The sequence below is a fragment of the Marmota flaviventris genome, chromosome X, assembly GCF_047511675.1.
Source record: "Marmota flaviventris isolate mMarFla1 chromosome X, mMarFla1.hap1, whole genome shotgun sequence".
Taxonomy (NCBI): domain Eukaryota; kingdom Metazoa; phylum Chordata; class Mammalia; order Rodentia; family Sciuridae; genus Marmota; species Marmota flaviventris.
This window is the reverse complement of record NC_092518.1, coordinates 41,657,066-41,672,683: the sequence shown is the minus strand read 5'-3', so window position 1 is coordinate 41,672,683 and position 15,618 is coordinate 41,657,066. Positions and strand designations below refer to the sequence as shown.

Here is a 15,618-nt window from a genome sequence, read left to right as displayed (position 1 = left end):
AATACAGAATAAATTTTGATAGTTCAAGGGAGAAAGTTCCTGATACACATAGAAAGGAGAGGAAAAATAGCAGAAGTGACATGGGCTTATGTAGTAGACTGTTTATGTATGTGTTATGTGGTAGAGGGACACAAAGGCCATGTTAAAACGGGGAGGTTGTTAAACAGAGATAATATACAATGGAAGCAACAGAGTTGAAGGGGAAAAAAAACCCATTTTAACAGGCAAGAATAAAGTGTGGATTGTTGCTGGTTTTCCATTGATGGAGATGAGTTTGAAACTATAGATTGCTGGTTACTTTCCATCCAGAAAATTGTCATTTTTGCTCAAATACTCCCCTATATTATGAAAGGGAAATTTGATTTGCCTGTTTCTCTGTACAGATGCCATATATTTCTCTGAGTAGATTCGTGGATACTTGGATCTCAAATTTACTTCCTACTGCTCATTTAGACTATCCAGTTATCTTTTCCTATTGTTCTTACCATCGGTGGTACCCTTTTGTGGCCAGTGGCCTTGTCCAAGTGGGTAGATGGCTGAGATTAAAACTGATTTGAGAAGGATGGGCATAGATTGATTTTACCTTGCAGTAGATAATTAAAGCAGCAGCCAACTCAATCCTTCTTCTCCACCCTAATTCATCCTAAACACAGTGAAATCCTCTGTCTCAAGTTGCATGTTGGCTGTCTGAAATGAAAAGCCATTTTAGCTATGAATTCCCTTTCTCCCCCAATTAACTCTTTCTCCACAGCAACTAGAATCCAAGGGAAGGACTCTGTCTTTCTACGGAACTATGCTTTGTTTGCCATCATCAGTGTTTGTCTTGTACATTTTACATGCTCACACATGCCTACACACAGAGGTGACACTCTCTAAATATCACTCGTTCTCTTTCCCTCTAACAGCTTCTTCTTCTCCTCCTTAGCCCCTTTCCTTGCTGTGCCTAAACATATTTAGCATTTTCTCTTCATTTAAAAATCGAGCTGCCTTCCTATTTCTGTTTCTAAAGGTTAATGGGCATAGAGTAGGGCACACAGCATGGAAAGCTAAATGTCTGTTGTATAAATAATGCAGCTTCAGAAGAGCTGTGAGCCAATTGTAATTTCAGTTTTGTATCATTAGAGCCTTCTTTAACATCTCATTTGAAAAACATTCCTTTGCAAAGTGCTATGTAAACATCACTGTAAGTACTTCATTTTAGGTAGGGAATAAATACATCAGTTACTGAATTGGGTGTATTGCAGATGGAGGGCATAACTTAGAACACAGCCCATATCCAAATTAATCACAAATGGAAGGCCCTTTGTCCTGCATAAGTATGGGAACCACGTATGTGTGTTCAACATCCAGAAATAGTGGTTGCTCTCAAAGTAAATAGAAATTGAACTACATTTTTGAGGATATGGAGCATGTACAGGATTTTTTTAAAAAAGAAAATGTGTGGTAACAACATTCCTTTAAAAATACGATTGAACATGGAAAAGCAGCATTATTTATTGCTAATTTTGAGTTTTGGATTGTAGGTCTTATCAGCTGCAGCTGCTGCTGGTGTATCTGTAGCTTTTGGGGCACCTATCGGAGGAGTGTTATTCAGTCTGGAAGAGGTAATGATTTTTTTTTGTTTTTTTGCTACTGAGCATTGAACCCAGGGGTGCTTAACCATTGATCCACATCCCCATGCCCATTTTTATTTGTTTATTTTTATTTTGAGACAAAATATTAATTTTTTAAGCTAAAGTTGCTGACGCTCGCTTTGAACTTGAGGTCTTCTTGCCTCAACCTCCCAAATCCCTGTGTTTACAGGCGTGTGCCACTGCACCTGACATGTGCATGCTTGTGTGTCAGGATTTTTGCCAATATCTAAAAATGTTGCAGTCCCTGAGTGCATGGCCCAACTCAGTGATTTACTATGTGACCAGAAATCCCTGGGCGGTTGTCATCCTCCACTCTAATGCCAGCAGCACCAACTTTTCCCCTGAAATCATTTCTCTGTGTATTGACCGAGTTTGCTTTCTCACCTCCTCTCTTATAGGTCAGCTACTATTTTCCCCTCAAAACTTTGTGGCGTTCATTCTTTGCTGCCCTGGTGGCAGCATTTACTCTACGCTCCATCAATCCATTTGGGAACAGCCGCCTAGTTCTGTTTTATGTGGAGTTTCACACTCCGTGGCATCTCTTTGAGCTTGTACCATTCATTCTGCTGGGCATATTTGGTGGTCTGTGGGGAGCTCTGTTTATCCGCACAAACATTGCCTGGTGTCGGAAGCGTAAGACCACTCAGTTGGGCAAGTATCCCGTCATAGAGGTACTCATCGTGACAGCCATCACTGCCATCCTGGCTTTCCCCAATGAATATACCCGAATGAGTACAAGTGAGCTCATTTCTGAGCTGTTCAATGACTGTGGCCTTCTGGACTCCTCCAAGCTGTGTGATTATGAGAATCGTTTTAATACAAGCAAGGGCGGTGAACTGCCTGACAGACCGGCTGGCGTGGGAGTCTACAGTGCCATGTGGCAGCTGGCTTTGACACTCATCCTGAAAATTGTCATTACTATATTCACCTTTGGCATGAAGGTGAGGAATTCTTTTGGCACTTAGTGGCTATGTGTGTGGCTGTGGGTTTTTGAGGGCAAAGCCAAGGTATCTTACAGTTACAATAATTCATGTGGTAATTACCCCACCCCAAAGCCTCTTTTACCCCCACTTGTTCCCATAACTTCCTAGATAACTTTACCTCTCTCAAGTTGTCCAAGATTATTTTGAGACCAAATGCAAACCTTAGTGATGAGATTGTGGGAAGACATGTCTTTTCCTTTTCTGTGGGAAGCAATTTTCCCTCAAAAAGGATGGTGAGGTGCCTGTAGAACCAAAAAACAATATTTGTCCTGTATGGTATTAATTCTTACAGGGTGGCTTTAGAGGTTATTCATAAAGTATATTCTCTGAACCCCATTAAGTTGATGGTACTCAACCATTTTGGCTGTTTCAAAGAGCAATTTCATGTTTCAGCCCAATATATATAACTACTTTTGTTGCTTTTTACACTTGGAATCAAGGCAACTACTCAACAACTGGGATCCATTTCGCAAGTTAATATAATTCTGAAACTATTAAAAGCAGACATTGGCATGTTTTCCTTGAACTGAAAAAAGTGGAGGCCTTAGCAGGAGAAAGTAGGATAGTGGTTGTCAGATCCTGGGAAGGGGAATAGGGAGGAAGAGATTGAGAAGAGTTGGCTAACTGGTACATAATAAAATTAGATAGCAGGGATACATTCTAGTGTTGTATAGCTCACTAGGGTGTCAACAGTTGACGATAATTTGTTGCGTATTTCAAAACAGAAGAGAGGATTTGAATGTTCTCAACACACAGAAGTGATAAATGTTCAAGCTGACGGATATAATAATTACCCTGATCTAATCATTATACATTTTATACATGTTTTTAAAATATCACACTGTACCCAATAATATGCATAATTATTATGTGTTAATTTATTTTTTTTAAAAAAAGAAAACTCAGGCTGACATGTTTTATTTTCAATACCAGTAATCATTTCTATATTTCAGAAGAAACCAGAAAGGAAATTTTGTTAAGATATTTCCTCCTCCTTACTAGGTTTTTACTTGTTTCTTCTCTTTAGCACCCTACTACCAGAGTATTTCCCTGTATTCTCTGGGGAAACAGAGATTCAAACCAGAAAATAAGGGACAGCAACCTAGTTTCAGCAACACTGCTTTCTTAGACATCATCTAACCATCTATGCCCCTCAACACAGAAATAGGATGGAGGCCCTGTAAAGTTTTGCAGTGTCTCTTCAGTTAAATAAAACAATGAAACCATGGGGTGAAAATTAGAGGGAATTTGTAGGCCCTCAGAACACCAGATTCAAATGCATTCCAAAATCAAATGCAGACTATTTTAAAACAATCTGCTGTTTTTATTATCCTTGACATAATTTCCCTCTTAGAACAGAATATTAATAATTTATTACAGCATCTTAGAAAAAGCAGGAAGATAGATGAAGTATCCTTTTTTGCTTAAGCATGCAACCATAGCCATTTGCTTATTTAAAATGTTTGTTTAATATTTCTTTATGCTGTTGCAAAACAATGAAACCTCATATACCATCCTTTTTGTGTGCACAGTGGGTTAGGATTCAATGTATGAGCATGGTTGTGAGCATTCCGTTTAGATCCAAGCACCAGTATTTACTAAATCCTGACCTTGGATGAGTTTCTTGACCTTTCTGATCCTTAGGTTCTTGATCATTTGGGAATAATAATGCCTACCTCCTGGGGTTGTTATGAAGAATCTACAAAATCTTACGTGTAGAGCATTCAGCATAGACCACTGTAGTCAGAAATTGTAATTGATAAGTATTCAAACTGGGGAAAATGTCTGCATATATAAGAAACTCCATCTATTTTCCTTTTTCTTTGGGAAAGGCCTAATTTCTGCCTCCAGTTCTGTGTTGGTCTGGAGAGTTCAGGCTCTTGCCTGATGGACCCCGAATCAGGGTAAGCTTCTTTGCAGTCATCCTTGCCTGCACGTCCCGGAGAACCTCTAGTCCCTGTAGTGTTACACAAATCTTTATAGCCACTTGCTAGCATAGTGCATAGTTAAATTGTCAATGGCCTGTTTGCTTCGCAGAGGGTCAGTCCTCCAGCCCTTACCGTATGCCAAGCAGTCGCATCATTTGTCACTAACCATCTCTTGCTTTCTCTTTGCAGATCCCTTCTGGCCTCTTTATCCCTAGCATGGCTGTTGGTGCTATAGCAGGTCGGCTTTTAGGAGTAGGAATGGAACAACTGGCTTATTACCACCATGACTGGACAATCTTTAATAGTTGGTGTAGTCAGGGAGCTGATTGCATCACCCCTGGTCTTTATGCGATGGTTGGGGCTGCTGCCTGCTTAGGTGAGTAGGGTTCACAATGATTTCAAAGAAGTTGCTACCCAGCTATCCAGCTGATATACAAAAGAAGAGTGATATTAAGCACAGACTGCAGAATTTTATAAACGATCATCCATTTCCTAATGTGTTTGCTATTTTTCAAGAGCTTTATGAGAGCTAATTCTACTCTTTCCCACTGGGAAAATGATCAGAAATTTAGACAAAGAGGGCTGCACAAGAATACGCATCACAGTATTATTTATGAGACGAAACATTTCCAGTCAACCTGACTTTGCACAGTAAAGAATTGATAAAATAAATTATGGTTCATCCATATATCACTATATTACACAGCCCTTAAATATGATGTTAACATGTTCAAATCTTTAAATATGATGTTAAATAAATTTGTAATAATATGTGAAATATTCCCCACATAAAGAAGGCGAAGAGCATGGTGGATATTTATACATAATGTGAGCTTATCTATGTTTTTGTGTATAGAAAACTTGAAAATGTCCTCTAAAAATTTACTCTGCTTATTAATAGGCAGTGAGCTTGTGAATAATGACTTTGTTCCATATTTTCTGAATTTTCTACAGTGGCATGTATTACTTTTATAATTAGGGAAAGGAAGCACCAAATGAAAAAAAAAATACAAGAAGGTATCTTATATTTCTGTGGATGTTATTTTGAAAAATCTGAGTCAGATTGATTATAATATTACTAGAATCTCAGGGTCTGTGTAGTTATAGGTAGGACTCCATTCTAGCATTAGTTCTGGTAAGTAGCTTTTCCTGTATGGAGCCTGTAACAGGCCAATAATTGGAATGAATCCTGTGCTTTGTGTCCCTTCAATAGCCTGTGTCTATTTCTTTGCAGGGGGTGTGACTCGCATGACTGTTTCTCTTGTTGTCATAATGTTTGAACTGACTGGCGGCTTGGAATATATTGTGCCTCTGATGGCTGCAGCCATGACAAGCAAGTGGGTGGCAGATGCACTTGGACGGGAGGGCATTTATGATGCCCATATCCGTCTCAATGGATACCCCTTTCTTGAAGCCAAAGAAGAGTTTGCTCATAAGACCCTGGCAATGGATGTGATGAAACCCAGGAGAAATGATCCTTTGTTGACTGTCCTGACTCAGGACAGTATGACTGTGGAAGATGTAGAAACCATAATCAGTGAAACCACTTACAGTGGCTTCCCAGTGGTGGTGTCCCGGGAGTCTCAAAGACTTGTAGGCTTTGTCCTTCGAAGAGATCTGATTATTTCAATTGGTAAGTATTTTAGAGAGGAGATCATAGAATCTACTATGTAACTCAATAAATCAGCACAAAATGGGGGAGGACAGGGGATAGGGGACTGATTAGGGGCCAGAATGATTGAACTAGCACTTCTGTTTTCAACTTAACCCCTTTCTGTTCAAATAGAAAATGCTCGGAAGAAACAGGATGGAGTTGTGAGCACTTCTATCATTTATTTCACTGAGCATTCTCCTCCAATGCCACCATACACTCCACCTACCCTGAAGCTTCGGAACATCCTGGATCTCAGCCCCTTCACTGTGACTGACCTGACACCCATGGAGATCGTAGTGGATATCTTCCGCAAGCTGGGACTACGACAGTGCCTGGTTACACACAATGGGTAAGAACTCTTGGGCAAAGACAAATTGCTTGTGGGAAGAAAGAGAATATGGAGACAGAAAAATAAAAAGAAGAATCCAGTGTAAATGAACATTAGTAGTACATTTTGAAGCTCTGAGATAAAAGTAGATATGTTACTTTGATCATCATAATTAGTAGAAAAGGAATTTGGGGAAGAGAATGTATTTGAAAGTTGTTAGATGCATATTATCAATAACTGAGATCCTCGCCTACAAAGGAAATAGCTGTGTTCTCATGTTCAGGCAGCACTGAAATTGTAATGGTATCAGGTAGGATATGTATAGAACAAGAGTTCCCCTTATTCTCAGGGATACCTTCCATGACCGCCATCAGATGCCTGAATCTGCAAATAGTACTGAACCCTATATAAAACTCTTTTTTTTTCCTACCAGGTCCCATGGTGCATGCCTGTAACCTCAGCAACTGGGGAGACTAAGGCAGGAGTCCACAAATTTGAGACTAGCCTCACCAACTGAGCAAGACTCTGTCTCAAAATTAAAAAATAAAAACAAAAAAGGTCTGAGATGTAGCTCAGTGGTAGGGTTCCTCTGGGTTTAATTGCCAGTACCCTGCCCCTGAAAAAAAGACTATATTTTTCCTATACCTATGATAAAGTTCAAATTATAAATCAGGCATAGTAAGAGATAATGACAATAAATATGGTACTGCGTTGTTTTCGGACCATGGTTGATCATGGGTAACTGAAACCACAATTTAAAGGAGACTATTGTATTTGGCCCTTACAATCCTTTGTTCTTATTATTTGAGGACAAGAAAACCAAGTTTCAGTGAGGTCTAATGATTTACATGAGGGTCCCCAGTTAATAAACAATAGAGGTAGCTTGAAACACAAATCTTCCGACTCCAAAGTCCATGGCTCTTTCCTTCCCAGGATATTTCTTGTCCAGTAAAGGAAGTCCTTCAGTTTTTACTGGAAAAGAGAGGCGGGAGAGGAGAAGGGTGGAGTTTTTTCTGAACATTTTTCTGCTGCATTCATCCAGCCGCTACATAAGAATTCCCCCCTCCTTTAATTTTTTTTTTTTTTGTGTGTGTGTGGTGTTGGGGATCAAATCCATGGCCTTGTACGTGCAAGTGTTCTATCACTGAACTATATCCCCAGCCTTTTTTATTTTGACTTTTGAAATAGGGTCTCACTAAATTTCTGAGGCTGACCTCAATCTTGTGATCCTTTTGCATCAGCCTCCTGAGTAGCTGGGGGGTTATATGTGTGCATCATCATGCCTGGCTGCTCCCTCCTCTGAAATTTTCAAGTGCCATATCTGATGTCCAGCAGAATCTAAATCAGTAAGGGGGCTCTCCTTAACTGGTTCATTCAACAGTTGCTGAATCCCTACTTCATGTAAGAAGGTATTATGGATTCTGTGGAGATACAAAAATAAATAATACCCTTCTCTATCCTCAAGGAGTCTGCAGTGTTTCGGGGGAATGCAGGATACACAAGTGGTTATAGGAAAGTAGCAAAGAGGGCAGCTATTATAGAAGAGGCCTGCACAAAACATGCTGTTGCTGGGAACAGAACAGTTATTACTGGTTTATAGGATCAGGAAAGTTTCTGGAAGAGGAACATTTGGACTGGGTTGCAGTAAGTAAGAAAGATTCCTATATTTAGAGAATATAGAGCAGAGGAAATTGCAGGACCTGAGACCCAGATGTAGAAGTTCTCACATATATTTAGGGACTTGTGCATCGTCCTGTTTGCCTGGAACATGCATCCAACTCCTGTTGTCTCAACATTCTGGAAGTGCAGATAGTGTTTAAAGGCAAAGTTGAAAAAGACTGGGGAGGACAAGTGTCATCTTTTGGGAATGTTGTTTTAACTGTAGATTTACTTTTGTTTTGTCGAATTGTGTTTGCCTTTTAGGCGTTTGCTTGGAATCATTACCAAAAAGGATGTGTTAAAGCATATAGCACAGATGGCGAACCAAGATCCTGATTCCATTCTCTTCAACTAGAATCATGGGGTTGTTCTGGATATAAAACAGGAAGGACATTGCAGACCATGGATATATTTTATTAACTGGGTACCCAAAACACATTTCCCATATTTGGATGGTGAAGTCATATTAGCGTGTTGTCTCTTTCCTACAAGTTAACCAGTTGCACTACATAATCTCTGGAAATTAATCTTCTCTTTAGGAGAAAATACAGTTAGGCTTCTGTGATACTGCATTAGGAAGATCTCATGAAAGAGTAAACAAGATTGCTGTGGTTTAATTATATTTGTTTTTTTTTTAAATATTTTTTTAATTTAAAAGTAATCGTTAGCCAATATGCAATCACTGAAAACTATGCAAGAAAAATTCCAACCGTCCTGACCTATAGCCTGCAGGAAACTCATGAAAAAGTTACTTTTGGTGGATCTAACTGTCATTGGTGGAAGATGAAGTGTAAACTAAGGGGCTTTGCTTTTCAAACCACCGAAAGGAAAGCCAGAAGGAAAATAGTAATGGTATTCTCTAGACTGTGAAGATTCAGTTCAAATGTTATTCTTGTTCCTGTTACAATATTTAGCATTATTAGTTTGTTCTATGTTTATGTATGTTAATTTTAATTTCTGATTATAAGACAATGCTGCTTTAGTTAATCTCCTCTAAATGAATTGAGAGAGGTTGACTTTTATAGCTTGCTTGTTCCTGGTACTCTTTTGAAGTGCACAAAGATAAGTTATAGAGCTTTCTCCTTGTCTGCAAAAAAAAAAAAAAAAATGGTAATTTTCCAGATGGTATCTGTTAGCTAGTAGACAAGGACTTTGCCATGAATTTGTAGCAACGAATGATTTCTTCCAGCTTCCTTGAAATGAATGATGAGTAAAGTTCTAAGCAAAGTCAAAGACTAGGAATTTCACATTTTTGTGAGGTCCTAAGTGAAACTCTTACCAGATGCCACCTCCACGAATGATGGTGCTTTAGGCTTCTGGAATATGTAAGAACAGTAAAGGGAACTAAGTCTGGACTGCATACTGGTAAACCAGGGAAGATTCAGAGCTGCGTCAACATCCTCATGCATTCCTTTGTAAAGACCACCAGGATTGAAATAACTGACACTCATGCTCCTCCCAGTGTGAAGTACTCATAACAGGCCAGCTGTCCCCATGAGCATGGATTAGGCTTGGGATACTTTCAAATATATTCAAAGCTTTGGAACAGAATGGGCAACTGTGACTCCCTTGGGGGTCCTTAAAATTCCAAAAGGCAAATCCATCCTAAGACCCGGGGGTGTGGACAAGACCTGGTGACACCAAAGGTGCTTGTATCCAATTGAAAAGGTGCCTGTCTCAATTTCCTACCACACTTAGAACAGTTTTAAACAATTTACACTATAGGGACACCTGGTGGAATTAAAGAACCACCACCATCATTCCAACCACTATTTCTTTTTCTATATAGTTTTACCCATGTGCAATTACTCCCTTTCCATTCTGTTCCCCTTCTTACTCTTCAGTACTGAATCCTCCCTTTGGGGTCAAGCACTGTGGCTGGTCAATCATTCCTAATAACAAATAATAACTTCTAGGGCTAGGTAAATGGTAAACCAAGGCTCAGCAATCATATGACACATGGACTAGAGGCGATACACAGCCCTTTTCTTTGCCATGTGGCCCAGTTGCTGCCACCATGTTTCTGTTTCTGCACCAGATGCCCATGGCAGTGAGACTGCACTTCCTCCCATCCTTCTAGCCCAGAATCAGCAATCACTCAGCACATTCCCCTAGACCCAATCCCCAATCACCTCAGTGTACCTCATTTTAAAACTTGTTGATTCCTGAGTCTAGGACTTTTTACCCCTACTTCTTATCTTTCCAAGATCTGAAATTCTTTTAATGCTCAGAGCTATGTAGCCAAGGCTTGTTCTGATTTTTATCTTTAAAAATATAAAGGCAACCACCAGAGTTTATCCTTTTAAGTATATCACTCTAGCATTTTAATGAAAAAGAAAAAAAAAAAACATGCTCCAGGGTACATTGTTATCATAGTCATGGCTCGATAGCTTTATGTCCTTTGGTCCCTTCCATGCCACTGATTCTTTCCTGTGAGATGTCTCTTTGCCTGACCACCCTGTATATTGTGTAGAAAACAAAGTTCTTATGTGTATATTTCTGGTTGAATATGTGTCTCATTAGCTGTTGTTGCCCACTAAAGTTTGCAAAATGGGAAACATGACTATTTCTGGTGTTTGGTGGCAAGGGGAGGTTTGGTCGTATTTTAACATGGAGCAGTGACATGGAGGGTGTCTTGTTTGCCTTTGTTTCTTCTATGCTCTGTTCTTCATTTTAGATAGATGAGCCAGTGTTAAGGTGCTAATTCAGAGAATAAATTCAAGAAATCAGATAACACTGTGCCAAGGTATACTTTAGATGCTAAGCACCGATTGGCCCTCCAGAGAATGACAATGTCCCTTTGATACCTCATTCCTGATAAATCTCATTCATTAACCTCAGTTTCTCAGGAATCCTTGTAGCTCATACTCTAGAAGTAGCTATAGTGCATGGTGTCCAGTATATGTCCAATCCTAGGGTTTGGCTCAAAGTTTGGCTAATTGTGGCTAAAGAGCTATACAAAACTACTAGCTCAGCACCATGACACTCAAGAGTTTCTTGTCTTGAGGTAAAGGAAAATGTTCTTCCTGACAATGCCATTTCAGCAGTTAGACATACTTAACCAGAAAAACAAAGCCAGTATATGGAGGTCTGTCAGTAGCCTCAGGTGGTCACCTCAGTGGCAAAAGACTAGATTATTTGTAATTTTTAAAATGAATGAATTGAGGCTAGTCTATTTGGGATTAGAAAATCACCTGCTACAAGGGAAGATTTTACAAAGGAATACTAGTAAGTGCTTCAGCTGAGTTCGGATTTTCCAGGGAAAGATGTCTGGTAGCCATCCAGCCATGAAAAGAGTGAGAGTTCATAGATTTGTAAAAACCTAATTGCTATATTTTGTATCTTCAGCTCTCCAATTTAAATAATTTAAGGAAGCTGAAAAAAAATTAGTGCATGAGAAGTTAAACCAAAGACGAGAAGTAGGGGACTGATTATACAAAATAATGGCTATGGTAAAGATTATTTCTCTTTTGTTGTTTAATTAGAAACGAGTTGCAATGCTCTCCTCTTTCTCTGGCCCCAGCATCCTGGCTTAGCCCTGCTATAGAGCAGAGATGATATGATCCACAAATCTGGTGGATTATCTGACATTGACTATACTTTGAATTTGCAAGCTGGTAGAGGAAATGATTAATTTTCTGGTTGAACTTCAAAACAAATTGCTTTGACACCCAAGGCTAAATGTAAATCCTTTACAGGAAGAGTGAGAATCCTTTTTTAAAAAAAGAAACAAATTTCTCTTGGGAGGCTAAGGCCAGAGAATCACAACTTCAAGGCTGGCTAGGACAACTTAGCCAGACCCCGAGACAAAAGAAATTTTAAAAAGAGCCGGGGATATGGCTCAGTAATAGAGTGCTTCTCTAGCATGTGTAAGGCCTCAGGTTCAACCTTCAGTACACCTCCCTCCCCAGAAAAAATACTCTAACTATGTGAGCCAAATTAAAGTGTTCTAAAACATTATTTTTTTAAAACCACCTCTGAGATTACCTGGATTTCTTTTGGGGAAGGATTTGAAAGTGAGGACAATAGAAAAGTCTGGGTGAGAAAGTATATGAACTATGTAAGAAGGTAGAAAAAAGGCATTCCCATAACCCATGCCATGCATCCTGGCATTGGGATAAACAGAAAGTGCTTGATCATGTACTTCATGGAGATACAAAGTCAAGCAAGCCCCTGAAGCTGTGCTTTCTAAGCAAACTAGAGGTTCAAAGTCATTTTGGCTCAAGGGCCTACCTTCAGAGAGGCCTCTCCAGGACATTTGCACCATCTCAGTGATAAACTTTCTTTACATTTATATTTTAGCTCCCTACTCTCTGTGTATTATATATATTGAAAAGAAATAGATGAGAGTTCCTCAGATGAAAGCTCAGGAGCTGTGTAAATTTGAAGTTCAGTCAGTGCAAGGGACCTTGAGTGATGGCTGGAATTTGCTCTGCTTCAGTTTCAGTTGTTTGCTCTAAGGAGAGACGTTCTGGGAAAAGTGGGTGGGTGTTAGCAACTTGAAGTTACACCCCCAGCATTTGCTGGCTACATTCTCATTTCTAAACATCTGGATCTGGGCAAAGTTTTGAAGAGATACAGTCAACGGAAGTAGCTTTTCCACGGTGTAATCTGATTTTGCCAAATCACCCAAGGAAGGAAGGAAGGAAGGAAGGAAGGAAGGAATGTGCAGAGTTTGCTTTTCCATGATGGGACCTATCAGATCACCCAACCCAATCTTACAGTCATAGATTCCTACCTCTAAGTTCCTACCAAAGGCCTCCAGCGTCTGTGTGACACTCATTGAATGAATGCTTTGCCTAGAGTTTGGCTTTTTGAGGAGAAATGGTATGTGATGATAGAAAAATGAGAGTTTACAAAAAACAATCCCTGCCTCTCTCCCTCTCCTTCCTTTTCTCTCTCCTGTCTGTCCCTCCACCATGCCTTGAATTCAAATTTCTATCCATTTTGACAAGTAAATTGTTTTGAATGTGGGCATTGGAAGGGAGAGAAAGGATGATTCTAAGAACAGAACATGGAAGGTCCTCCTAAGTTGATGGGGCCGAGGGCACTTTGCTCCATTGGGGCTAAAGCCACAGACACTCCTTGGGAAGGCTGAGGGCTTTAGCACCTCCAGGCAGACCTATGAAGTATTCACTGCTAAACCTCATTATTTCTACTAGTCTACATCTGTTGGAGTTCATGGACAGTCTAGGATTTGGTGAGGGAAATGCCAACTGGCAAAATGGGGAAGAAGGCAGGGCCTGTGATGATTTTTCTAGGGTGGGAATATTCAGCCTCACTATCATATTGAGGGTACCTCAGATTACATGATCCTTCGAGAATGCGCCTTTTCCCTCTTCCATTTCATGTTGTCCCCTCTTCGTACTCCTTTCTTCCCCCATCAGCCTGCCTTTTTACTACTCAGCTTTTTATATAAGTATTTACTTTTTTATTATGTATTTGGTCCATTGGGACTGTATAATGATTATGAATTTATTCCATTCATGATAAAATATGTTTAATATTTTGTTCTCTTAAACTATCTTTAGAAGCTATGCTGCTAACCAGGTACAGGCCAGAAAGGCAATGGGCCTGACAGCATCTTGGTCATGTCACCTAAGGGTGACAACAATGTCTTGATGGTGAATCTTCTTCATTTGACCAAGACCAGCCTCCTGCTCATACCTCTGCCCATTCATTTCTGGCTATGGGAAGTATACCAGCCATTGGGTGAGCCACTAAGGCCAGGAGGGTCAGAAGGGCTGGGTTCCAGCCCACGGGCCACTATGTGAATATCTCTGTAATAAGCTCATTTGTAGTGCTGGCTCCAAGTGAAGTAGCCAAAGAAAACCTGTCTGGAAATTGTAATTCCTGAGTGTTGGTCAAAGTTCAGATGAAGCTAATGTATAGACATCAGCACTAACTTGGCATCCCGAAGCTAGCTTCAACCAAAGCCTATGGAGCCTGTTGCCAGGGGAAGCTTGGTGCTGAGCTGTTCAGAACAGTCATTTGAGTGTTGCCAACCCTGTAGCCTTGCTTTCTTAGCTTTATCCTCACTTGCTTATTCGGACACACAGCCTGAACCAAAGCTGTGGCTCACTGCTCAATTTGTCCTGCTCCCTGGTCATGCATAGTGACATAGTGTAAAAAGGAAGATATGACTGGGGAGTTCGGAGACCTGGTTTTTATTCCCTATGCTTCTACTAACTAGCCTCAAGATCTTAACCGCTCTGTGCCTCAGTGTTCCCATCTGCAAAATGGGGATAGTGTTAATTGCCCTACCTACCTCACAGGGTTGTTGTGAGGATAAACTGAGACAATGAATTGAAAGTACTTTGACAAGTAAGTGCTATGCAAATTGTAAGAAATGGAAACAATCATGTTAATGGCAATGGAATGGACATTGGCAGAAGGGTTGATGGGATCATCCAGCCCTTTCTCTGTGTGGCTTAAATCCAGGTCGCCATTGCTTTATACATTTTCACTTAGCACATATTTGTAATTATGCATGTAATAAAGCACAGCCTTATCCAGCATGGTGTCTGGTGTGTTTTTGAAGACCCTAAACTTTGTAGCTGCTGACTTCTAACCATAAAAGAAAACATGGGAGCGGGTGTGGGGCTTGGGGGAGGGTAGTATAGAAAGGAACTGCACACTCCAACTGTAAGGTTCACATTTTTCTTTTTCTTTTGGTACCAGGGTTTGAACTCAGAGGCACTCAACCACTGAGCCACATTCCCAGCCCTATTTTGTATTCTATTCAGAGACAAGGTCTCACTGAGTTACTTAGTGCCTCAACACTGCTAAGGCTGGTTTTGAACTCTCGATCCTCCTGCCTCAGCCTCCCAAACCACTGGATTACAGGCACTGCCACTGCACCAGGCTGAGGCTCATTAAAAACAAAAGCTTATTAAATACTTATTTTTACATTCTTTTTACTAGAAGGAGGCCCTTGAAGGGCAGCTTGTGTTTTCTGAGACATTCCAGATACCTGGAATCCATGGCAAAGAATGTCATCATTATACCTATTTAAATGTTCTGTCTCATACATTGGTGATACCTTCCTGAGGACATGAGAACAATCTGGGAGCTATATTTTTTCCTTTTTTCTCTTTTTGAACTTTTAATGATGTAAGCTCGTGGACTTTGACAGGGCTCTTGCCTACAGTCCCTTCAAATGAAGAGGGCTATTGGGGATTAAAATATTCCTCTAGTGAATGCCAGGGTTCTTAGTATCCTTTTCATGGTGTGTTGGGAATAAAATATGCCCTGTGGAAAGCCCTCTGTAGTGACCGTGTAGTGACAGTGGGATTGGGCATGGAGAGGTGACTGAATATGCAGCCATTCCCTTTCCACACATCTCTGGAACACAGAAAATAAAGGAACAGCTATACTTTGAAGTATGGCTTTTCTACTTTCTTGCTATTTTCCCCACATCAGCCACCTCCTC

At 40.2% G+C, this 15,618-nt stretch overlaps 1 protein-coding gene across 3 annotated transcripts in view; it reads left to right on the top strand.

The window, feature by feature from the left end:
- Clcn5 (chloride voltage-gated channel 5) overlaps nucleotides 1–14,701 on the top strand; it is a 162,875-nt gene extending 148,174 nt beyond the window's left edge. For all 3 annotated transcript variants that reach the window (XM_071606218.1, XM_071606217.1, XM_071606219.1), the window contains 6 exons: nucleotides 1,524–1,604; nucleotides 2,033–2,575; nucleotides 4,735–4,921; nucleotides 5,780–6,178; nucleotides 6,332–6,548; nucleotides 8,451–14,701. In XM_071606218.1, the coding sequence (XP_071462319.1) occupies nucleotides 1,524–1,604; nucleotides 2,033–2,575; nucleotides 4,735–4,921; nucleotides 5,780–6,178; nucleotides 6,332–6,548; nucleotides 8,451–8,541 (1,518 nt within the window). In that variant the 3' untranslated portion in view covers nucleotides 8,542–14,701. The remainder of the gene's footprint in view (nucleotides 1–1,523; nucleotides 1,605–2,032; nucleotides 2,576–4,734; nucleotides 4,922–5,779; nucleotides 6,179–6,331; nucleotides 6,549–8,450) is intronic.
- The last annotated feature ends 917 nt before the right edge of the window (nucleotides 14,702–15,618 follow it).